We start from the raw sequence: 23564 nt of genomic DNA, 5'->3' as shown, positions 1-23564 counted from the left end.
AATTTTATTATTTAATTTTATTATTATTTTTTTTTTTCTCCTCGTTGGGTTTCTCCTTCCCGTTGGAGCCGGGTGCTTCTGAACTCTTTCGGAGACACCACACCGGCGGGCCAACAAGCGTGGTTTGTAAATAGACACGGACACGAATGAATCCACTCGAACTTCTCTTTTCGTTCACACTTAACGAGCACCTTACTAATGAATCAGCCAACGAGGGGTTTGTCTAGGGAGGAGTTGTTCTGTACTTCTTTTTGACCAAACTCGGCCGTTTTTTAAAGCAAAAACCTGTAAAGAGCGGAGAAAACAGCCTCCATTCGTGCTGCTGTTGGGGCGCTGTGCCTCCCCGGCACGGTGGCTCGACTTTCGTTTGTAAAAGAGAAACTCCTGTATTTAAACCTCCAAGGTCCGTATTTAACTATCGCTCCCCAACCAATTATTTCTCCCCTTTTAACTCCTAAATGCTCTGAGCTGTGAAGAAAACGCGTGCGAGACTCGGGGGAAGGACTAACAGCAGCGCTTGCTGCGTTAACCCTGGTTTCTCTTCCTCGGGGGGAGGATTTAGGGACAGGTTTAGGTGTAGGAGAGCTTTTTCTAGCGCTTGACAAGCCAGCAAGCTGCTTCTCCTCGTGAAACCCTCACCTTACGCTGCCCGGATCCGCTGCTGCTCCAGCGAAACGGGTGAGACGGGCGGGAGGCAAAGCGGCCTCCGCTCTTCGGAGGTCCCCGGAGGACGTTCAGGCTGCTGCCCTGCAAAAAAAAAAAAAAAAGAAAAAAAAGAAAAAGAAGAAAGGAGGGAGAGGCAGAGGGCCGGGTTTGCAGGGCGTGCGGCGATTTATATACCTCAACTAAAGCTCAGCACTTTTCAGCTCCGGGGTGAAGGGATCCGACCGCCTCGGTGTTTCGTCCCCGTGGGAGATCAGAAGCCTCCTGAGCACAAACCCCGGCGCCGGGGAGCGAATTTCAACAAATACGGTGATTTCTGAAAAAAAAAAAAAAAAAAACAATTAATAAATAAATTATTCCGTTGTCTCTCGGCTTGCAGCAGAATAGGTGGAACAAAAGGGTCTGGAAAGGGTTGCTCGGATTAATCGTAGAGGGCAAACAAGCAGGCGCTTTAGGAAGTTTGTGTGAATTTTTGCTTGGCTTCGGAGAGAATAAACCCAATTACAGCTTGGACAGGACAGACTATCCCTAAAAACTATTTTTTCCCCCCTTTTATTTTTTTTTTAATTAAAAAACGTGTCGCAAGGCCTACGGTGTTCGATTTTTTCTCCCCCTGCCATTTCTCCTCCGCTGTAGGCTGAGGTTTCACTGCAAAAAAAATGCAGTTCGTGCTCGGTGCTTTTTTTTTTCCCATTTTAGATCAGCTGAAGGAGCAATCCCAACTGGTAGCGAGCGGTCAGGAGAGGGCAGTGCTTACCCTCTGTGTTTTTCTGGCTTTGTGCTCGACTCCGCACAGCCTCAAATCCATAAGTGGACGCTGCAGAGCTCCCGTTACGCCGGCCAAATGTCAGTCTATCGCCCACAGATGCAAATTTCCAGGTTAATATTAACAATTAGCAACATCTAATCATTAACAGTTTATTCACGAGGTGCCTGTTTGAATTGCAAGCCTGAATTTTAGGGCTGTGGGGCTCGGCTGACCCCAAAAGTACGGCACATCTGTGAGGTTGTGTGGGTCCTCAGCCTGCAAAGAGATATTTTTACGCGAAGGAAAAGCTCGCAAAAAAGCACCAGTTGCGAATTTGAGCCTAACCTGAGCCCTCAGCCTAAAAACCCGCCTGTTATTTTTTTTTTTTTTTAATTTTAATTCCCATTAAGAATGGGTGATATAAAAAGCCAAGAACATCGAGTCCAGCTCTGGTGCTTGCGCTTTAAATAGGCTGAAAAAATGGAGCTGTTACAGAGCGGGCCGCCAAAACGATCTCCTGGATGGGGAAAAAAAAATAAAAAATCTTCCGTTTCATTTATCGGGGGGATTTGGGAAGGGGCAGTAAGGGAGATTACGGGGCAAATAAAAGAGGAAGAGTTGGATTTAGCAAAGAAAAACGTGCTGCTGGCCACCACGGAGGCGTGAAGCATGGTCCAGACCTTCTTCGGGCTATTCTTAGCCAGGCACAAAGCCATGACCTTGCACGGTATTTTAGCAATCTTCTTTGTTTATAGGCACAGCATCGCGTTATGGGGAAACGTTTCAAAGCCAGCACAACCGTGCTGACAGGGAGCAGGGGGATATATAGGATATATAATTCGCGACAAGCCTCAAAATCGTGATTAGGAGGCGAGGTTTCGATTAAGCGAGTGTCTTCTCTGGAGATATGTGGTGATTCTGCCAAACCTTCTGTTTTAATGAAATGTGCGTGCGTTTTAACTGGTCCTGGGGGTTGGTTGGGTTGGGGGAAACCTTATTGAGACCTTATTGATCTCTGCAGCTGCCTGAAGGGAAGGTTTGGGGAGCTGGGGTCGGCCTCTTCTCACAGGTAACTGGCAATAGGACCAGAGGGAATGGCCTCAAGTTGTGCCAGGGCAGGTTTAAGTTGAAAATGAGGAGATTTTCTGTCAGAAAGCGTGGATAGGTACAGGGACGGGTTGCCCAGGGGAGCGGTGGCGTCCCTGCTGGAAGCATCTCGCCTCAAGTAACAACCCCGGGGGCCATCTTGCGCCCCAAAAACCCCCTTTTTGGTGGCTTTGGCTGTGCCTTTCCTTCCTCTCTTTCCTTCCTGGCCTGGCACCCTCAGAGCTGGGCTCCCCTTATGGCTGCCACAGCCATTTGGGGTCCCCTCCATGACCGCGTCCCCTCCCTCACGGGGTCCCCTCACAGCTCCCGGCCCCTTCCCGCCCTTTTCCCTCCGCGCCCCCTCCCCTCGCCGCCCCCTCCCCTCACGCAAGCCACGCCCCCCTTTCGGGCTCCTCGCCTCAGCGCCGCGCTCCCATTCGCTGCCGGCCCCGGCTCATTTGCATATTACCGGCCGCGCCCGGCCCGCCCTCCCTCAGCTCAGCGCGAGGAACCCCGGAGCAGCGAGCTCATTGGTGGAGCGCCGCCGCCCGCTCGAGGTTCCTCCCTTCTTATTGGCTGCGCGCGGTGTCAGTCACGGGCACGCCCCGCCCTCCGGAGTGTCCCTCCCTGGCGCAGCCCCGCCGGCCGCATTCAGTGGCGGGTTCCGAGGCGGGCGGAGCTCCGGCGGATGGCAGCTGCTGTCGCACAATAGGCACAGGTCCTCGGCCGGCATCGCTCGGAGGGCAGCAGGAGGAGGCGGACGGCGCTCCGGTAACGATTCTCCAATTGCTAGGAAGGCCTCCGGCCCTTTCCCAGCCCGTCCTTCGGGGGCCTTTTCTGCGGGGAGGCGGCGGGGCGGGCATCGCCTCAGCCGCGGGGGTAACGCGGGCAGGGGGCGGCCCCGAGGCCGCGTCCCCCCCCCGGGCACCTTCCCCCGGTTCCCCCGGGTCCACCCTGAGGCGAGGAGCGGCCGCTGCTTCCCGGCCCCAACCGGGCAGCGCCGCGGCTCCTCAGGAGGAAGCCGCCTGGCCTGCCCGGAGCCCTCTTCTCCCATCCTTTGGGGTTATTTTTTTTCACTTTCCGGCTTTTCGGGGATGAAGAAGCGGCGGGGCGAAGCCTCACGGGTCCTGCCAGGCGCTCACCACCGAGCGCTGTGAGGTGAAGGCTCCTCAGAGCCCCTCGGTCGTGGTGGCGGAGATGTCCAGCTGCTTAAATCCCCCTAAAACACCCACGGTGGCCACGAAAGGCCCATAAAGAAGCCAGCCCAGCAGCCTTTTGTGGTATCTTCACCTTCTTCCTTCCAAAAAGTTAGTGGCAAGCAGGATACATCCGCCGGAGCGATGCAAAGAGAGCCCCGCAAGCAACTCGTGGGTGGGCAGCCAGGAGCATCTCCTGCGCTGCTCTCCTGAGGTAAAAAGAGCAAAAACACGGTCCCGGCGTCTAATTTAAGGCAAAAAAACACGCCTCAGCCCGAGGACAAAGCCTCTGCTAACCCCCAGCAGCGGCGTTATGAGTCAGCAGTGGCAGCGCAGGCGACACTTGAAGGTTTTTTTTTTTCTCCTGCAAGCTGAGGAAGTGTTAAAACGCGCGGTAGGTGCTGGCCCTGGGTGCCTGCTACTCACGCTTTCATCCGTGCTGTAATCCTTTTCTGCAGCTTTTTTTTTTGCCACAGAAGGAACGCCTCAGCGTTGCCGGGGCTGCCAGCTCGTCGTCCGTGTGCGTATTTCCAGAATCCTTTTAGGATTTGTGGATTGATAATGATGATTTGTCAGTCCAAATGTAGTGCACGCCGAGGTTTGTAAGAGGTGGGCGAGTTTATGTGAGATATAACATCCACTAAAGGTGTTTTATTTAATAGCCAGCAGCCCCGATTCTCTGTTTGCTTGCTGAGTTACTTTCCCAGGAGGAATTCCCTTGTAGAAGCAGCAGGTGGTGAGGATATCCTTGTTCCTCCCTCAAATTATATAAAATAATCCATATGTTTGGAAAAGAGAAAGCAGACATCATAGATCCGCGTCCCTCTTCTCCGGAATAATGCTCCAGGAGCCTTCCCAGCAAGGCAAACGAAATAAAATCCAGGAAAAAACCAAATCTTTGTGGAGGATTAAGCCGAAAGTACCGCTCCTGCGGTTCCCACGGCTACAAGAGCGAGGATTTTGTGATGCTGAAGGCAAATCCATCCCCCGAAACGTCCAGAAAGCGGCTCTGTGATGCGTGCGGAGGGTTTTTACGAGGCAAGACTCCGGCGCTGAACGTTTCAGCCCCGTTTTCTGTTTGTTCTGCGGGCGGCCTGCCAGCGGCGCGGGCTCGAGTCGTTCAGATAACGCCGCGCTTTCTGCAAACAAGCCCCGAAGCCGGGTGCTGGATTTCTCTCCCTGCTTTTGTTTGCCGAGAGAGGGAATTCACCCTGGAAAGAAGAGGAGAAAAGGCTTGAGGGTGGCAAAGGACGCCTGCGGAGCGGGCAGCTGGCCGCTGGGCGTGGTAGCGGGGCCGCCTCCCAGTTCATCTGCAGCTCTCCAGGTGCCTGAGGAATGCCATTCGCTCGGCACCTTGCTGGAGACAACCACACCAGGCGTCCTGCTCGTTTTCCCCGCCAGCCTCAGGTCAGTTTAGGGGAGCCGCCAGCCTCATTCCCTGCTCCTTCCTCCTTTTTGGGGCTCTCCTCATCCTCATCCCCCACAAAACCCCTTCTGCGCCGCCGGAGAATGGGAAACTTCCTTTTTTTTGAAGCAAAACCCTCGCCGGGAGGCGCGTTGGGAGCTGGAATTTGCCTGATGGAATCCTTTTCGACTGCTTGAGCGTTCCCGGAGTGATGAAGGCGGCTGGGAGGGTGCCTGGTTTGTGTCACGCCGGGCTGGGCGAGGCCTCGGTTAACGAAGCAAAATCAAGCCCAGCTCGGCTTGATTAGAGACTTAATTGATGAAGTTAAGGAGGAATCCGGGCCACGAGCCTGTTTGCTCATTAGGTGCAAGGACGGGATTTCAATTTAATTAGAGGACGATAAGGTGCGGTGTTTGTCCTGCATTTTACTTCCTCATTTAGGGTATTTATTAGGGACAAATGAAGAATCCGGTTGAAGGGGGGGGCACAGCAGGTCCATATTTGCTCGCAGCAGCTCTATCGTGGCTTTATGGTGCAGCTAAAAGACGATAAGAAAGTTATTTTGCTCCCCTGGGCTGTTCTCGCCTCTCATCGTGCGCTTTCTGCGTTGGGAACCCTTCCCTTTTCTCCTCCCTGCCTGCCACGAGCCAATTTGGGGTTATCACTGGGGTAAATCCAGTGAAAGGCCTCGCTAAACACACACCTACTTCCCTTCCAACAGCCGGCGTGGGAACAGGAGCATCGATTCAGCTCTTTTCACTATCTCAACTTCTTTTTTTTTTTAATATTTTTTCCTCCTTTCCAGGTGCAGCACCCCCAGCCATGCTCTCCCGGATCAGGGCGGCCGCCGCTCCCTGCTCGCTGGCGCGGCGCGGGGCTCACACGAAAGAAAAAGGCAAACCCTTGATGTTAAACCCCCGGACAAACAAGGTCGGTGGCACCCCTGGCAGCAAATTTCTTATCTTCCAGCTCCTACCAGCTCGGCGGACCTTGTCCCGGGGTGAAACCAACCCCGGGGAGTTGGGTTTCGGACTTGGCAGGAGGGAATTTAAATTCCTGCCTCTGTAAAAAGCGCCAGCTCCTCCGTCCTGCTCCTGCCTTTTGCCGGGAGTTGGGCCGGAGCCATATCAACGCGAAACATCCCTGGGCAGGGGCACGCAGAGCATCTAAAAATAAGCTTTGAATGGAGCTAGCGGAGAGGGAGAGAGGCATTATGAAAATTCCCTGCGTTGGGAGGAACTCCTAACACCGTCCTTTTGTTGTTTGGTTGCTTTTCTCTACCAATTTCTCCCTCCCCATCCCCAGTTTCTTTATTTTTGCTGCCCCGAGGCAGAAATAATCCGAAAATATCAAACCAACTTGTAAACTAAAACCACTTCACCCCCCATTTTTAATACCCGTCGTTTCTCTTCTTCCCTATCCTCTGATTTTAGGCTTTTTCCCCCCCGTGATGCTTTTTTATTCCCAATTCACCCTAAACGCTCTCCCTGCCTGCTGCAGAGGTCGGAGGCCGGCTGAATGAAAGCGTGTCGGGGGCGGAGGGAAGAACAGAGGGGCGTGTTTCGTCCCCGATCAGATTAGCTCAAGAGTTTTCTGAGCTATAAACACTTCGCCGGGCCAGTGGAAATGATTTCGAGCCCCGTAAGCTTTTCCCAGCGCTGATTACGCAACGGCGTCGGGAGGCAAAAACAATAGGGCCGTTCTTATTGTTCCTCTGGTGTTAAATGTGGGGTTTTTACGTTTTATTTTGAAGACTGGAGCTCTCTGAGCACAGCACGGTGTTTTTTCTCGAGGGGGAAGGAAGAGCAGAGAGCTGCGTGTGATTTTTTTTAATTTTTAAGTGTCCCCGAGAAGCGATACTGAAGAAGGGGACATGAAAAACTTCCCGATTTGAAGCGTTTCTTGTCGGGGCAGCTCGGCAAAGGTCGCGAGCTATATCCGTAACGCCCTTGCTGCTGCAGCCAAACAATTGCAGGAGGCTCTGGAACTGCCCCGCTGCCATCCGTGGCTGTTTGAAATGTGCCACGATGTTTGATGGCTGGCGCCAGGGATTCAGGTGACACCTCAGTGGCTTCGGGGCCTTTTAATTCCGCTGTTGAAGCAGCGGTTTTAAACCTGTTGGGCGCTTGAAACACCCCCAGGTTCGGCGTTTTCAACGAAATCGAGTAATAAAGCTGGCTGGATGAAAATAAACCGGCTAATAAAAAATAAAAACCGGGTGTTTGCTGCTTCTGCAGCTTTTATCAGCTTCCCGGAGGCGTGCGTGCTTTCAAAAGGGGTTGAGCTGTGGAAGGAGATGGAGCTCTTTAATATATAACTCGTTTTTTTTTTTTATTATTATGATCTCCTGGTCGCAGAGGAGGTGTAAGTACCAAAGGTGCGCCCCCGTTTAACTGCCGTCAGCTCTTCTGCTCCCCAGGCACGGCGGCTGGGGGAGGGAAGGAAGGGAACCGCCTGGTTTCAGGGGTTTTAGGGCCCTAAAGGGGCTGCCCGATGGGTTTAGCAGCCCTCTTCTCGTAGCTTCAGCGTGGATTTCAAGGCGTAGCGATGGGAGGAGTGAGCAAAGCTTTTCCATGATAGCAAAATACCTTTTTTTTTTTTTTTTTTTTTTTTTTTTGCCGGATTTTAGCACGCGTGCAGCCTGGCTTCCTCCATCGCATCCCGCTGCTTCTGGAAAAAAAGCAAACAAACACAAAGATACGAAATGAGGTTGAAAAAGAGGAAAGAAATCCAAGAAATCCAATCCCTATTCTGCCCATAAACACAAACTTTGAAATCGTGGCCGAGATAGCGAATACACCTTTGATTCGTGCGAGCGATGAACTGCGTTCATTTGCTCCAAGGGATCCCTTGTGCAAGAGTGGACTTTGGGATCGAGCCAAAAGAAGCAGTTCAGGAAATGGGAAGTCCAGAAAGCGCTATAAAACGCTTTTTCTTTTGAAAACGCTTACGATTTCAAGGTTTATGACCCAGAGGTGAATGGTCTCCCGTTCACCTTTGTGCCTAGTGGGCAACAGGAATTCCTCTGGGCTGGTATTTATAGCGCCGCTTGCTCTTTGTAGCAGGAGTCAGCGATCCTAAAAAGCTGTTGGCGCTTCGTTGCCTTCCCTTTTTCCTCTCCCCCGTGGCAGTTCGTTGGTTTTGTTGCGATAAATTTGACTCTACGTATGAATTATTTCGCTGGGGGTCTTCGAGGCGTGCTGTTTCTTTCCCCTAGATGCGCCCGCTGCGTCGTCTGGGCCAGCTTAAAAGGGCTGCCTGCTTTTCCTGAGCTGCTGAGAGGATTGTGGAAATTAATCTGAGTGAAAGTCAGCGCTGAGTAGGCAGAGAAAGGACACCTCGCACCTGGGGGTGCTGCTTTTTCTTTTTTTTTTCTTTTTTTTCTTTTTTCTTTTTTGTGCAGGGAGCGAGCTGCAACCCCAAAGACAAAACACCCGGGTTTTTGCGTGCTCTGAAAAGAATTCAAACCTATTTTTTCTTTTCTCCTTCGTGTCCTGATCCTTTCGGCATCGTTTTTTTATGTTCCCGGAGCCTGAAGGGATGGGAGAAATGCCGCAGCTGTTTACCAGCTGTCCTTAGCTCAACGTCCTCAATTCATTTTCCCCCCAATTTTGTGTTCCGCAGAGAAGTGGTTGTTTTAGAGAAGAAATAAACTGCTGATGGCGATGAGCTCGGAGGCAGCGGAGGGAAAGGGGAAGAAAGTTGGGTTGCCCGTGGTTTCGTGCAGCTTAACGTTCCCAGGGAGTCCTTTCGCATCTCGTGCGAGGGATGTGGAAGTGAAACCGAAACAGATTTAGGAAAAAAAAGAATAAAATGGTTCACAAATCATCTGCAGACAATAGAAAAAAAAGGAGAAACTGAGCTCAGTATCGTCAAAACTATTCCACAGAAGGTTGTCAGAAATAAAATATCGTATAAATAATAATAAATAAGGTATTTTAGGGTCAAACGCTTTGCAAATCCAAGTCTTTGCGAGTATTTTTTGCAAAATAGCTGATGGGTTTTGTTTTTTTTCCTGGCAGAAATGGGATTTTTAATTTTTTTTTCCTCAATTTAGCTCTTCTGAAACGGAATTTGTGACAAAATGAGGCTTTTTGGTCGCCGAGTGTTACAGTCCCAAGGGATTGGGCACTGCCTGGAGCAAAAAACGAAGGATTTGGGTTGAAGTGTGATCTGAGCGGAATTATTAGGGTGATTCGGTCACTTTTTGGGGTCTGGAGCAGTGCAGATAAGTGGGAAAATGCAGATTCTTTGTGGCTGTGAGCGTAAGGAGCAGACTGGGTGACCTCCCCATGCTCTGGTCAACCCTTTCTTTCTGGGAAATGTTTCAAGAGCCAGCTGTGGTTTGAGTCCTAAACATCTGCGGTGGAATCTCGTCGCACTTCTCCCGTTTCACAGAGGGAAACGACATCTGGGAGAGGGCACCCGAGGACTCAGCGCGGCGGAAAAGCCGTGCTCAGGAGGGAAACCCACGCAGGAGAGCCCAAAATGCCCAAATCTGTGCCCTGGGGCAGCTGCTGCAGGGCACCCACCCCAAAATAGCTCTCCGGAGCCACCCTGGTGTGATAACATTTGGGATATTCCAGCCACGAACGTCCCGGGAGTGGATAATGGCAAAAAAATATCCAGGATAAATTGAAATGCTGGAGAAAAAAAAAAAACAGACAAGTTATTTCTGCCCTTTCTCTCTTTTTGTTTTCAGGGGATGGCCTTTACGTTGCACGAACGGCAGATGCTCGGCTTGCAAGGGCTTCTTCCTCCCAAAATAGAGACCCAAGACATTCAAGCCTTACGCTTCCACAAGAATTTGGCCAAAATGACGGACCCCTTGGAGAAGTAAGCGCCCCGCCGGCCTTCTTTTCTCCTGCAAGTAAATGGAAACGGCTGAAAATAAACATTTCGTGGCGTTAAATATCCAAAATAACCTTCTTCGGTTGTTTGTACCCCTCAGGTTGGATGAAAAAGTGTGTGTGGGGGGTCATTTGGTTCATTTATTATTTACTTGCTTATTTTTGAGTGCTTTTTTGCTTGGTGTTTAAGCTTTTTTGCTCGTTTCTTGTGTCAAAGAGCATGTTTTTAGCATCCTGGCACTGGTTTCGTATGTGTCTACGTGTATCCACGTGTCCAGCTTGAGCAGAAAAAGGAATTCCGTGAAGAAACCGCGTGAAGTTTTTGCTTCGATCATCTTCACCTTGTCTTAAATAAGCGTAAATGTAAAAATTGTTAAATCAGTGTTGTTTTTTTCTTGGTTTCAGGTATATCTACATCATGGGAATCCAGGAGAGGAACGAGAAGTTATTCTACAGGGTTTTACAAGACGACATCGAGCGGTTAATGCCCATCGTGTATACACCAACGGTGGGCCTCGCCTGTTCCCAGTACGGACACATCTTCAGGAGACCAAAGTAAGCACAGGAGATGGATAGCGCTGATATTTTTTGTTGTTTTCTGTTTCTTCCTTGAGGTTCCTGAGGATTTGGAGGCAAGAATAGGTTGAAAGGGATCTCTGAAGGCCAGCCAGCCTCACCTTTTGCTCAGGAAGGGTTTTTGCTCTTCACCTGGGCTCTTTTCTGCTTCATTGCCTCTCCTTTTCCCGGAGAGAAGCACTCCTGCAAAGTATTTCCTCTGTGGTTTTGTTCCAGAGCATCCAAATAACTGAACAGAAATGCATACGACAAATTGTCCTCTGAATATTTTGTGTCAGTGATGGCAACGCTTCAATTTTAATAAAGTTTTGCTGTTTAGAATCCAGTTTTACGAAGCAAAGTGAAATTTCTGATTGTCACCCATCAAATATTTCTTTTTTTTTTCTTTCAGAGGGTTATTTATTTCCATCTCAGACAGAGGTCACATCAGGTCCATTGTGAATAACTGGCCAGAGAACGACGTCAAGGTACTGCCATCGTGTGATTCTTCTTTCTTTTTATTATTTAATCCCAACAGGGCTTCTGGGCTAGCATTTGAGGGAAATCTAAGCGCTGAATAACGCGTCCTTGGCAGTCGTTTGAGGATGATTGCAAACCAGAGCTAACGAAGATAAGGCACGTCTTGAAGAGTTAAATCCTGAAAAAAATCCAGAAAAGAAAAGAAAATCCTTGCAATGTGTTCTTTGTTTAACCGTACAAATATACCTGATTATTTGCCTGGAAAAAAAAAAAACAAATTGTATCGCTATAAACTTTATAAAATTTCAGTAATCGTCGATAGCTTGATTTCTGTTTTTTTTTTCAGGCTGTTGTTGTCACTGATGGAGAAAGGATCTTGGGTCTCGGAGACCTCGGGGTGTACGGGATGGGAATTCCCGTGGGGAAACTCTGCTTGTATACGGCCTGTGCAGGAATCCATCCAGATAAATGCTTGCCTGTGTGCATCGACGTTGGAACTGACAACACAGTGAGTTGGACAAAGCTTTGCCTGAAACTTAGCGCTGTAAAAAATATCTAATTAAGAGCTTTTGGTGTTATAAGAGAAGATTTTTTATTTCAGCACCTGAAAACCGAACATTTGGAGCAAGGGGAAGCGATTTGGAGTCCAGTAATGTAAATAAAATGCCTATCCCAGAAAAACCGCAGTTAGTTTTTAACCGACCTCAAGCGGCAGCTGAAGTTCCTGAGCGTTGATACAGGCTGGAAGCAGATATGGCAGCCCTATAAATCTTTGAAAAGGGTGTAAAATGTGACCTCTGGGAAATGAATTCCAAGGAAGCGATTCACCCTGCTGCTGTGCTCTTTTTCAGACCCTCTTAAAAGATCCGTTTTACATGGGCCTGTACCAAAAGAGGGATCGCTCGCAGGTCTACGACGACCTGATCGATGAGTTCATGGAGGCCATCACAGACAGGTATGACCCCGAATATTCTGCATGGCCAAAAGTGCTGGCAAGAAAACTCCAGGATACTCCATCCTCGTAAGAACCACTTCAGGATTAAAGAAATGAGTAGATAGCAAGAGATGCTGTCGTATTTCTGCCTCTAGCAATTTTTTTTTCTGTGACCTGTTTGTCGTTACCTGTTAAACGTGCACGGAATGGAGATGGAGCTCTTTGGATCCCCTGTCCGGAGAGAAACGGGCGGGCTTTGCTGTAAAATAACCGTTTATTTGGTGAGTTTTAACGATTTGCCGTGTTCTGTAGGTACGGCCAGAACACCCTAATCCAATTCGAAGACTTCGGAAACCACAACGCTTTTCGGTTTTTGCGAAAATACCGAGAGAAATACTGCACCTTCAACGATGACATCCAAGGTACGCCCTTTGTGTTCCTCGTGGACGTGCTGAAACGTTTCCTGGACAAAATCCGCCGCGTAGATCTGTTCAACTCTCTTCATCTTTGTCCTGCTTTTATAGGGACGGCCTCGGTGGCCTTGGCGGGGCTGCTGGCAGCACAGAAAGCCACGGGCAAGCCGATTTCAGAGCAGAAAGTGCTGTTCCTGGGAGCAGGAGAGGTGAGATCTCTTAGATCTTGCGTTGTTTTAGAGACTTTAAGTGTGTTCTGTTCCCTGGTTTCGCAGGATCTGCAGATTCTTCGAGTTTCTTTGCGTTTCACCGTGCCTTAAAAAGGATTCTGCATCGACAGGAGGGAGTAGCTGCTGCAAAAATGCTATCCGAAAGCAGCCTGACACCTGCCAGGGCTCAGTTTTTCACTTTTTTTTTTTGCGTGGATTTATCAAAGCAGCAGGGAGCTGCGTAGATGAGGGCGATTTTACCATGAAACGATGATTCGGTAGGAGAGGGAGGAAGCACATCTGTTAATTTTGATGGCCTTACGGAGGAAGAAGCCGTGGTTTTCTTAGGAAGTTAAATCAGTGGCTGGTTGCAGCAGACACTTGGTAGCGGCAGTAGAAGCCCCGTGCTCCTTGGTTTGGCAGCAAAATTGCTTCTAGGGTGCTGACAAAATCACTTAATGAGCTGCAAAAAGCCTCCAGCCCTGCTCTGCACCTCCCTCTGCCTGCTACACTCAGCCCCGCGTGGAGGGAAAGACGGTGGTGACGACAGAGCCCTTTTTGGGATCCTTTTAAAATAAAAACCGGGGGCTTTTTATCCCCAAGGCTGCCCTGGGAATCGCGAACCTCATCGTCATGGCCATGATGGAAACCGGTGTTTCAGCAGAGGAAGCCTACAAGAGGATATGGATGTTCGACAAATACGGATTGCTGGTTCAGGTAGGGCTGCACCAAGCCTTAAAATCCCACAGAAATACCCCTCCTTTACGCGTCCTCACGGCTAAAATCCACGTTTCCCTGCAGGGCCGAGAACAAAAGGTGGATTCCAACCAGGAACCGTTCACCCACCCGGCTCCGGAGCAGATCCCAAAGACGTTTGTCGACGCGGTGAACGTGCTGCGACCCTCCGCCATCATCGGTGAGCCCAATCGCTTCCGTTTCTCTTTCCTTTCGGCTCCGTGTGCTCCTGCGAACTCATAAATCGCTGATTTATTCCTCCAGGAGTCGCGGGAGCCGGCCGCCTCTTCTCCCCCGACGTGCTCAAGGCGATGGGCTCCATCAACGAGCGCCCGATCATATTCGCCCTGAGCAACCCCACGGTGAAAGCCGAGTGCACGGCGGAGGAAGCCTATACGTTGACAGAGGTACGTGGTGGCCACTTCATGATAATCAGTCAGTGACCCTCTTTCCTCGCGTTCCCGGTGTCTGTAGCTGTCTGGGAATTTCCTCTCTTATTTTTAAACCGTAAACTTTCAAGGTGGGGCTTTTCAAAAAGCCTTTTTTTTATTTTCCGTAAGCGCAGCCCCGAATCTAACGGCTCCAAAACGAGCCCTAGGCAGAAATCACGCCAGCCTCTGGACAAAATCTACACCTTAGCTTTCAGTAGCAAATGCAAACGCTTTAAAATGAAGATTATTGAGTGTCTCAGAGCGATTTTGTTAGGCAGAACAAAATCTTAACTACGTGAGGAAGGAATCAGGACCAGGTTTGCTGGTGTTTTTCATCTTTTCCTCCTCAGGAGCAGCCGGATCCTGGCTGCTGTGAACTTTTTCGCTAAACCAGGAAGTCTGGAAGGAAACGAAGCCATCACCGCTACGTTTTTATTCCTCCTCCTTCTTCTTCCACTAGGTGGCTCCTCTGCAAGCCTGACAGCGCTTTAGTGCCCTCTGCCACCGCGTGTTTGTACTGCGTGGGCTTTTGTTGGCTTCTAATTTTGGTCTTTTTGGTCTCTTTTGGTCTTTTTGGGGCTGATGGTTTCTTTCCCTTGCCTCCACAGGGACGCTGCTTGTTCGCCAGCGGCAGCCCCTTCGACCTGGTGACCCTGGAAGACGGAAGAACCTTCAAACCGGGCCAAGGAAACAACGCTTACATCTTCCCAGGTATTAAATCTTAAACATTACAAATCTTCGGAGCTTTTCTGGCTTCCCTAGTTAGCGCGGTGGCCCCTAATCGGCGATGCTTTTGTTGCAGGCGTGGCTCTCGCCGTCATCCTCAGCAGCGTTCGACATATTAGTGATAAGGTTTTCCTGGAGGCCGCTAAGGTAAGCGTGGGAGCTTACCTTAATCTCGCTGAAACTCGAGGATTTTCTTTCGGTTTCCTTCCTGTCGGGGAAAAAAAAAATGGGTTTAACTCGGTTAAATATTTAACGAAGCCTGCTACGGGCACGGATTGTAGATTTGACCTCCAAGGTATTATTTTTGACCGCCTGCTTTAGGAAAACTCTCGTAGTGAGAGCACCCCAACAGGGTTTTCTCGGGTATTTTAGCACGTTCCTGCCCCTATTTGGTAGGTGAGAAGTTGTTGCTCTCCTAATTCAGGCGCTGGCGGAGCAGCTGACTGACGAGGAGCTCGCCCAGGGAAGGCTTTACCCTCCGCTGTCCAATATCAGGGAAGTTTCCATTTACATCGCCGTCAAGGTGAGTGTGAAAGACAAACTGAAAGGAAATTTTCAGACCCCGATCACGCAGGAATTGTGAAAAGATCTTGCGATTTGTCTCGCTAAGTCCGAAATATTATTATTATTATTATAATATTATTAGCGTGGCTGTAGCCCGGTGCTTTTTTTTTCCTTTACCTTCGCAGGTGATGGAGTTTTTGTACGCCAACAACATGGCTTTCCATTACCCCGAGCCTGCGGACAAGAACCGGTACATTCGATCCAAAGTCTGGACCTACGAATACGAATCCTTCATGCCAGATGTCTACGACTGGCCGGAGTCTAAGGTTCACTGATGGACCAGAAGCTCTCGCTCCTCAGGCAGCACCTCCTACTCTGCAGGGATCCCTTTTTTTTTTTTCAGACCAATTGAAATCATGCCCGTTGAGTCCTGTAATTTATTTTCACTTCTTTCGGTGGCTCTTCTGCCCTTCTCCCTTGACGTAGGTCGCTCCCCGCTCCCCCCAAAGCGTCCGGTGAACTGTGTCCGGAGGACGGCACCCATCGAGAGAGCTCTCGAGGATGAATTGGGAAAAGGACGTCGCGTTTCTACCTTAGAGCCCTCCCCACGCTCAATCATTTGGTTAACGATGTCGTAGCTGCATGTGCGTGCTGCTCTCTCGTCGCTGCTGATTTCCAGAACCACTCCTTTCTGCTTTCCGTAATCAGTCTTCTAATCGCCGTGTCGCGCAGCGATCTTTGTGGCAACAGCAGAGAGAATTCGTTCAGGAACAAAAGAAGGGGGCGGCTCACGACAAATTGAAGGCTGGTGGGCTTTCTGTGTTGTCTGCCCGTCTCTGTACCTCTTTGGACGTGATCTCTGGCCTAGCCTCCGATTTTAAAACGACGAGAAAGAGCAGGAAGCTTTTTGGAAGGCTTTACCTAGGTGAGGAAAGAAGACTGATTATCGAAATGCAGAAAACGGTGAGGGGGGGGGAACGTTTTGCACGTTCAAACTGTGGTAAAATGCTGTCCGGCGGGGCTCTGAGCGCCCCGTCGCCACCTAACGTGGTTTGCAGCTTGTCCATGTGCGTATACACGAAAAAGACCAACGCGTACACGTGATGTTTTTACAAAGAGTGCTTTTTTTTTTCCATCTATTTTTGCTATGCCTGTTTTTAGCGTATTTAAATTCGTGATCTTACCGAGAAAAACAAAAAAAAAAACCAAAAAAAAACAAAAAAAGGAATTTATTTATTTAGCGGACGATTGTTTTTACCTTCTGAAAGCGCAGCTCCGCCCGGCGGCGGGGTTCTGCCTCCCTCGATCGAAAGACAGCGGCAACGCACACTTCCTCGCCTCTTCTGACGCCGTCCTCGTTAGGCAGAAGAGTGCTGAAAGGATCCTACGCACCGATCTCGCATCCTGGCTGAGCCCCATGGCAAAGGCAGGGCCCTCAGCCCGTGAGTCGAACGTGGCTTTACAAAATAAAAAAGTTCTGCAGCCGTCTCTTCGCTCTGATGGTTTTTTTCAGGCCAGGAGTTCATCCTCAGTGGGCTTTTGACCCTCGGCAGGAAAACAGGAGTCGTCTCTAATCTGCAGTATTCTGCAGAATTCTGCCTTTAAGGTGCAGCCCTTTTTCCATCAGCAGCTGGGAACGTCAGCTCACACTTTAACTGCTTTTCACTCCTCCCTTTCATCTCCGATTTATTTTTATTTTTAAATAAAACATACAGATCCAATCTCAGCTTGGTCAATTCCTCAGCCGTAATTAAGCTTTGAATTAATTGCTGCTTCTCAGCTTGCCGCTCAGGAAGGAACACTGCAGGAGGAGGACCCGCTGCCGTTTTCGGGTTCTTTAAGACGACACCGTCCCCTTTCGTAACAGATGCTTGTAACAGGCAGGGACTGCTGTTACATTGAACACTGGAGCAAGGAGAAAATCTAGAGCAAAGCTCTCATTACAGCCACTTGACAGCTGAAGTTGAGTAACGCAATGCCTCTGGTGAAGGGACATCTAATTCCGCATGCAGCTACCTTGACCTGAAACACATCTTACCGTGGCAGCAAAAAGCCCCTTCTGGGTGAACTGTGAGGCAAATCCAGCACCAGACTTCTCCACCCTTTCAATATTTCCTTTCTGAAACAAAAACACGAATCCTGTTAGGACCGCAGAGCGGTAAGATCGACTTTTTTTGAGAAAATAAATAAAACAGCAAAATTATTTCTATCTTAGGCACATCTACCTTACGCTGCGACTCCGTGCTGCAGTGCTTGTGAGATCCTAGCCTGATCTGTCCAGGGCTGGCTTTACTTTTGGAGGGTTATTGCTTCGTTGAAACTAAAATTGTATTTAAATGTGACCTGTTTATTTTTTTTTCCTCCTTTCTACGCTGTAATTCTATTGAAATGTGTGTTCTGCTCTTCTATTTTCTTAGTAAAACGCATTCCCTTTTGCCTAAATTACATTTGGTTTTGTTTCTTCTACAACAATAATGCTTGACCTATGTAGAAATCACCCAAATCTCCCAGTTTTTTTTACTTTTATTTATTTTTTCTTTAGTCTGCTTGATTTTTGTCCCTCATAACAGGACAAAAGGGAACAAGCAGGGACTCGGACTGTAAGCAAAGCGATTAAAATTTTTCTCTCAGAAGTTTTTCTGGAACATCTGCCTGCTTCACAGCACTCTACACTGAAGCCTTTAAGGGTCTGAAGAACCTTTAGATGTTTTTTAACAGGAAAAAAAAGTATAAAACCAAACAAGTCTTAGGTGCAAGTGGCTGTGGCATCCACCGGCACGACCGGGACGCTGCGTTTGGGATTGGGGGGGGGGGAAGAGGGGGATATTTGACGTGAATTATCAGGTTTTAGGCACATTTTTGTGACTATTTGTAAGGATTGTTGCTGAAATGTGTAAGATGAAGAGAAAAATCCTTGTGTGTGTGTGTCCCCTGGCAGTTTGCATCCTTCAGAGGAAACCGCGGCCCGCCGGCTGCCACAAGCAGGGCCGGGAATGGCGTAAAACCACCGCTCCCACAGCTCCCAGCTTCCAAACCCCACCGGGAGCCCGCTGCCACACCGCTTGGCCCTCGGCAAACCCCAAAAACCCCCAAAATTGGCGCTTGGGGCGCGATTCTCCTCACGCCGAGGCCCCGGGGGTGGCCCCGCCGCCGGCCCGGCCCCACAGAGCGCGGGCTCCGCCTGCCGCCGCCGGGGCCACCCGCACGGGTAGGGCCGGGAAAGGGAACGGGAATAGGGCCGGGAACGGGACTAAAGGGACCCTAAATAGCGAGGGGAGCCTGAGGGGAGCCCGAGGGGGTCGCCTGGTGGCTCCCGTGGTCGTGGCTTGCATTTTATTACCGTTACGGCCGCGGTGCTGAGGGCGGGTGGATGGAGGTGCTGGCTGAGCCCTCCCCCCCCTCACACCCGGTCACCACACGGCCCTAAAAACCCCGTTTTTCCCTCATTTTCGCTTCAGAAAAGCCTCAGGACGGCCGGCAAAGACGCAGCCCGGCTTCCCCGCGCAAGAGGCGGTCCCATCTGGGAGCTGGCCGCCTCTCCGGCGGATTTTCTTAATTAAAACTTGCCCTACCTGTAGCGTTGCTCCCGGAGGAACCTTCAAAGCCCTCACCGTGGCTTTTTTATATATATATTATTATTATTTTTTTTTGCCTTCTCCTGCCTGAAACTCCTGAAAATGCTGTTTCAAGCCAGCCAGCCGGGGCGAGGCGCCGAGAGGTTGAAAGGAGAAAGCGAAGCCAGCGCCGTGTGGCAGCGCCGGGCGCGGGCTTTGAAACCTTCCTGTCACGCAGATATAAAATAGAAAAATTATTAAACTTTGATCCTGCCTATCGAGAAAGCTCATCTGAGCTTCCCTGCCTTTCCCCCAGCCTCTGCCTGCTGCTGCTGGGAGGGTACAAAGGCAGGGCGTAAGGCCCCAGTCTGGTTTCTTCTCTCTTTTTTTTTTTTTTTTTTTCAGCTTCGGAGGGATTAATCCCCACAACATCCTCAGCTAAAGGAAGAGAAATCTGTAAATCTGCCTCCTGGGGATGCGACAGCTTGAAGCTCTTTCAGCCCCCAGCACTGTTGAGGCGCCTGAAGGCTGAGGTGAAGTGGAAACCCACCTGAAAATAAGGCACTCTCAAATACGTCAGGCGCCTTCCCTTAAAAGAACAACATTTGGTGTTTTCTCAGTATAAATACATCTGCTCGGGGACTTAAAAATCTCTCTTTCAGGTATCGAGACGTTTAAAATGGCGATGGATGTAACGTTCCTCGGGACGGGCTCAGCGTATCCCTCTCCAACGAGGGGGGCGTCCGCGTTGGTGCTTCGGCGAGAAGGCGAGTGCTGGCTCTTCGACTGCGGGGAGGGGACGCAAACCCAGCTGATGAAAAGCCAGCTGAAAGCAGGTGAGTGCCGAAAAGTTTCCTGAGATCTGAGCAAAACACTCTGCCCTTCGTGCTCCTGTTACTCGAATGCATAGCTAAACACGCGTGCGCATCTGCGGATGGGCGGCGGCTGCTGAACCTGCTGTGCCGTAGTCCCTGATCGCTCGGCGCTGCCGAATTGTGGTTGAGGACCAAACTCTTCTGAACGAAGCTCTCCTGAATTAATTTCTTCGGCTTTGCAGGGTGAAACGGGGAGCAGAGACTGGTTTTAAACTACAGATTTAGCGTGCAAGCCAACAGACCCAAGTAGTGATCATTCCTAAATCGTCCTGAAACCAAAAGGCATTTGGTCCTTCTTATTGCGGCGTTTTAACACGTGATAAAAATGGTAAAACGGCTGCCAAGGGTTGCGGTCACGCAAAAACTGTGTATTTTTTTCGTTCCCTGACCTCTTTCTGTCCGCAAACTGCCACAGGGGAGACGCTGCACGTTCTGGTGGCTGCCCGCTTTGCAGAAAAGAGCACCTGAAGTGATAGAGGAAAACGTAAAGTGGCTACCCTCATGAGGAACAGCGGGGTAATCGGAATAATCTCTCTGCTGGTGGTGTCGTTTTAATTTAAGTGTGACTTCCCTGGAAGGAGAAAAAGCCCCCAAAGGGCTTGGACACCAAAGGACACCCACAAACTCAGCTGGGCCGCGAAGTTTTTCCATCTGAAAACCAATCGGGAGGGGACTGCGAGGTTCTTGCATTTTAAAGCCCTTTGAAATCAAAACTGGATGCTTTTTTTTTTATTATTTGAGATCATTTCGCGTGCTAAATCCATTTTTTGTTTATTTTTTACCTTGTTTTTTTCTCTTTTCTCCTGATCCTTAGGCAGAATAACCAAGATTTTCATAACTCATCTCCACGGCGACCACTTTTTCGGGCTTCCCGGCTTGCTGTGTACCCTCAGCCTCCAAAGCAGCCCCGAGCCAACCAAGCCACCCCTCGATATTTACGGCCCGATCGGACTGAGAAACTTCATCTGGAGGACCATGGAGCTCTCCCACTCCCAACTCGCGTTCCCCTACGTTGTCCACGAGCTCGTCCCTACGCGGGACCAGTGCCCTGCGGAAGAATTTAAAGATTTTTCTTTGTTGAGAGACGAGATATCTCCCCGGGAAGCCCGGGGGAGAATTCTCCAGCTGGATCCCGGGGAAAACTCTTACTTGCTGGTGGACAACGAGCAGCTGGTGGTGAAAGCCTTTCGCCTGTTCCACCGCGTGCCTTCCTTCGGCTTCGTGGTGGAAGAGAAGCCCCGGCCCGGGAAACTCAACGTAGAAAAACTGAAAGACCTCGGTAACTTCCTCCTACTACTTATTTTTCCTCTTTTTAATTAATTTTGAAAGGCCTAAAGGTTCAAGCTTCGTGACTCCAGCTTCCAGCGTATTTAACGCCGTGGGGTTAAGCAGCTGAAACCTTTTTGTGGCCACCTTTGTAGGGTTTCTGTTAAATCAGGGCTGCTGCGCCGCTCTGTAATCCATTCAGATTCCATCTTCTGTTTTCTAGCAGAGCTTTTCCTACGTTTATAGCAAGGCAGCAATCCGAATTTTTGGTGTAAAAACCACCGATGCCAGTTAATATCGCAGCCTGTTCCGGTACGGAGAGGAATAACCAAGCTCAGAAAGCCTTAAAAAGCACCCTGTGGCTTGCCGAGGAAGGGACGGCAGCGCGTTTTGCAGGAATTTATTGATTTCCCTCTGAAGAACGTAACTTTTCTTCAAAAGCACTTCCCGATAGGGTTACACGCGCTTTATTTTGTACGAGCTGTATGAATTGTCGAGTGCTGCTTGCATTGAGGTCGTGTTTTTTCGGTAAGACAGCTCTAAATACACCAAATCTCGCCCTAAAGGATTTTTTTTTCGCCTCTCTTTGCCAGGAGTTCAGCCAGGTCCGGCGTACGGGAAGCTGAAGAACGGAATTTCCCTCGTTTTGGAGGACGGCAGAACCATTTCTCCTTCGGACGTCTTAGAAGAGCCGGTGCCCGGCCGAAAAATCTGCATTTTAGGGGATTGTTCGGGGCCGGTCGGGGACGAAGCCGCGGAGCTTTGCCGCGAAGCCGATTTGCTGATCCACGAAGCCACGCTGGACGACAGCCAGGAGGAGAAGGCCAAAGAGCACGGCCACAGCACCCCAAAAACGGCGGCTGCTTTCGCCAAGCTGTGCGGGGCTAAAAAATTGCTTTTGACTCATTTCAGCCAGCGCTACAAAGCTGGGGTCGGCGAGGGGGACGCCGATGTCGCCCAGCTGAAGAGGCAGGCGGAGGCGGCGTTGGGCGGCCAAGAGGTGGCGTTGGCCGAGGACTTGATGACGCTCGAAATCCCCCTGAAAAAGTCAAGTTTTTTTGGAAAAAAATGAGCGTTAAAGGCGTTTTCGAGCCTTTTTTTCCCCTGCCGTGGGTTCCTGAAAGGTGAAAGAAAGAAAAACGTAATAAAAAAATCAGGTTTTGAATAAAAAACCTAATAAAAATGCACAAACTTGGCAGGTTTTGAGCTGGGAAGTTAAATTTCGTGTATAATTTTTCTGTCTTCTTCCCGTTTTCTTCAATAAAGAGCGTACGTGGCTGTAGGGGAGCGACGAGCCAAACCCTAACGAGCAAAACGTCGCCCCTAAAGGCGGCTGCCCCGTGGAAAGATGCCCCAAAGGCGGCAGCACCGGCCCCAAAAGCGTCGTCCGCTGGTGCCTTGTGGCGTTCGATGGGGTTTTGCATTTATGGGGCTTGAATTATCAGGGTTTTGCATCTGTGGGGCTTGGATTCGCAGAGTTTTGCATTTATGGGGTTTGCATTTGTGGGGCTGCACACGTCCTGGGGTTTCGCATGTGGGGTTTTGCATTTGCGGTGTTTGTGTTTGAAGGGTTTCGCCTCTGCGGGGTTTCGTTGGTGGTAGTTGGCGTTTGTGGGGTCTTGCAGTTGTGGGGTCTTGCAGTTGTGAGGCTTTGTAGTTGTGGGGTCTTGCAGTTGGGGGGTTTGGTAGTTGGGGGATTTTGCACTTGTGGGGTCCTGTATTTGTGGGGTTTTGCCATTGTGGGGCTTTGTGGGGTCTTATAGTTGAGGGGTTTTTCAGCTGAGGGGTCTTGCAGTTGTGGGGTCTTGCAACTGGGGGTCTTTGTGGGGTTTTGCAGTTGTGGGGTTTGGTAATTGGGGGATTTTGCAGTTGTGGGGTTTTGTAGTTGTGGGGCTTTGCACTTCTAGGGTCTATGTAGTTGAAGGGTCTTGCATTAGTGTGGTCTTGCATTAGTGGGGTCTTGCAGTTCTGGGGTTTGGTAGTTGTGGGGTTTTGCCATTGTGAGGCTTTGTGGGGTCTTATAGTTGAGGGGTTTTGCAGTTGAGGCGTTTTGCACTTGTGGGGTCTTGTAGTTGAGGGTTTTGAAGTTGTGGGGCTTTGCAGTTGTGGGATTTTGCCATCGTGGGGCTTTGAGGGGTCTCACAGTTGTGGGGTCTTGTAGTTGTGGGTCTTTGTGGGGTTTTGTAGTTGTGGGGCTTTGCATTTGTGGGGTTTTACAGTTGTGGGCTTTTGCAGTTGAGGGGCTTTGTAGTTGGGGGATTTTGCACTTGTGGGGTCTTGTAGTTGAGGGGTTTTGCACTTGTGGGATCTTATAATTTTGGGGTTTTGCAGTTGAGGGATTTTATAGTTGTGGGGCTTTGCAGTTCTGGGGTTTGGTAGTTGGGGGATTTTGCAGTTGTGGGGTCTTGTAGTTGAGTTTTGTATTTGTGGGGCTTTGTAGTTGTGCGGTTTTGCCATTGTGGGGTCTTGCAGTTGGGGGATTTTGCAGTTGTGGGGTCTTGTAGTTGAGGGGTTTTGCACTTGTGGGGCTTTGTGGGGTCTTATAGCTGAGGGGTTTTGCAGTTGTAGGGTCTTGTAGTTGACGAGTTTTACAGTTGCGAGGCTTCGCAGTTGTGGGATTTGCTAGCTGGGCGATTTTGCACTTGGGGGGCCTTGCAGGTGTGGGGTTTCACCGTTGTGGGGCCATTTGGCAACCCCTTTTCCCCCTTTCCCCCCTTTCCCCGCCACAAACCCCCTCAGCGCTCCCCCCTCCCCCCCCCTCCCTCCTCTCCCGGTCCCGCCCTTTTTCCATCCCCTCAGCGCTCGGCGGGTTCCCGGATGCGGCGCATGCGCAGCGGGCGGCCCGGACGTGTCGGCGGCGGAGCTCGAGCGGCCGGAGCGCGGCCGCCCCCCCCCTCCCCTCCCCCCCTTTATAACCCCGGCCTCCCCCTTTTT

The 23564-nt window shown here is 50.2% G+C and overlaps 2 protein-coding genes and 1 long non-coding RNA gene across 7 annotated transcripts; 2 read left to right on the top strand and 1 right to left on the bottom strand.

The window, feature by feature from the left end:
• Positions 1 to 620: 620 nt before the first annotated feature.
• Positions 621 to 3895, bottom strand: LOC311426240. 3 transcript variants are annotated; one of them, XR_014686628.1, is made up of 3 exons: positions 3788 to 3895; positions 841 to 979; positions 621 to 747 (listed from the first exon to the last, which is right to left on the bottom strand). It is a non-coding gene; the product is annotated as an uncharacterized lncRNA (long non-coding RNA). The 3 variants fall into 3 exon arrangements; XR_014686629.1 differs by lacking the exon at positions 3788 to 3895 and adding an exon at positions 2967 to 3104; XR_014686630.1 differs by lacking the exon at positions 3788 to 3895 and adding an exon at positions 2916 to 3024.
• Positions 3119 to 17377, top strand: LOC311426238 (NAD-dependent malic enzyme, mitochondrial-like). 2 transcript variants are annotated; one of them, XM_084502435.1, is made up of 16 exons: positions 3119 to 3268; positions 5904 to 6028; positions 9801 to 9934; positions 10354 to 10503; positions 10916 to 10991; positions 11330 to 11491; positions 11835 to 11938; positions 12230 to 12339; positions 12442 to 12539; positions 13143 to 13256; positions 13341 to 13455; positions 13539 to 13681; positions 14314 to 14416; positions 14508 to 14578; positions 14856 to 14954; positions 15121 to 17377. In XM_084502435.1, the coding sequence occupies exons 2-16, from the start codon at positions 5921 to 5923 to the stop codon at positions 15268 to 15270; spliced, it is 1737 nt and encodes a 578-aa protein (XP_084358561.1). In that variant the 5' UTR covers positions 3119 to 3268; positions 5904 to 5920; the 3' UTR covers positions 15271 to 17377. The 2 variants fall into 2 exon arrangements, with proteins under 2 accessions (XP_084358561.1, XP_084358562.1); XM_084502436.1 differs by lacking the exon at positions 3119 to 3268 and adding an exon at positions 4963 to 5100.
• Positions 17378 to 18098: 721 nt separating this feature from the next.
• Positions 18099 to 21850, top strand: LOC311426530 (zinc phosphodiesterase ELAC protein 1-like). Of its 2 annotated transcripts, XM_084502945.1 has the most exons (5): positions 18099 to 18143; positions 18895 to 19022; positions 19152 to 19325; positions 20179 to 20643; positions 21224 to 21850. In XM_084502945.1, exons 3-5 carry the CDS (start codon positions 19169 to 19171, stop codon positions 21700 to 21702), a joined length of 1101 nt encoding a protein of 366 aa, XP_084359071.1. In that variant the 5' UTR covers positions 18099 to 18143; positions 18895 to 19022; positions 19152 to 19168; the 3' UTR covers positions 21703 to 21850. The 2 variants fall into 2 exon arrangements, with proteins under 2 accessions (XP_084359071.1, XP_084359072.1); XM_084502946.1 differs by lacking the exon at positions 18099 to 18143 and having other exon boundaries at positions 18914 to 19050.
• Positions 21851 to 23564: the final 1714 nt, after the last annotated feature.

Source organism: Aythya ferina (genome assembly GCF_964211825.1).
Source record: "Aythya ferina genome assembly, chromosome: W".
In the NCBI taxonomy this organism is placed as follows: Eukaryota; Metazoa; Chordata; class Aves; order Anseriformes; family Anatidae; genus Aythya; species Aythya ferina.
Note: the sequence above shows the minus strand (reverse complement) of the source record. Positions and strands in the feature narration are given on the sequence as shown.

Coding starts and splice junctions, on each gene's coding strand:
- LOC311426238 (XM_084502435.1), top strand. CDS start 5,921: ATGCTCTCCCGGATCAGGGCGGCCGCCGCTCCCTGCTCGCTGGCGCGG. Junction 10,992..11,329: donor GGCCAGAGAACGACGTCAAG/GTACTGCCATCG, acceptor TTTTTTTTTCAG/GCTGTTGTTGTCACTGATGG. Junction 11,939..12,229: donor ATGGAGGCCATCACAGACAG/GTATGACCCCGA, acceptor CGTGTTCTGTAG/GTACGGCCAGAACACCCTAA.
- LOC311426530 (XM_084502945.1), top strand. CDS start 19,169: ATGGCGATGGATGTAACGTTCCTCGGGACGGGCTCAGCGTATCCCTCT. Junction 19,326..20,178: donor GAAAAGCCAGCTGAAAGCAG/GTGAGTGCCGAA, acceptor CCTGATCCTTAG/GCAGAATAACCAAGATTTTC. Junction 20,644..21,223: donor AGAAAAACTGAAAGACCTCG/GTAACTTCCTCC, acceptor TCTCTTTGCCAG/GAGTTCAGCCAGGTCCGGCG.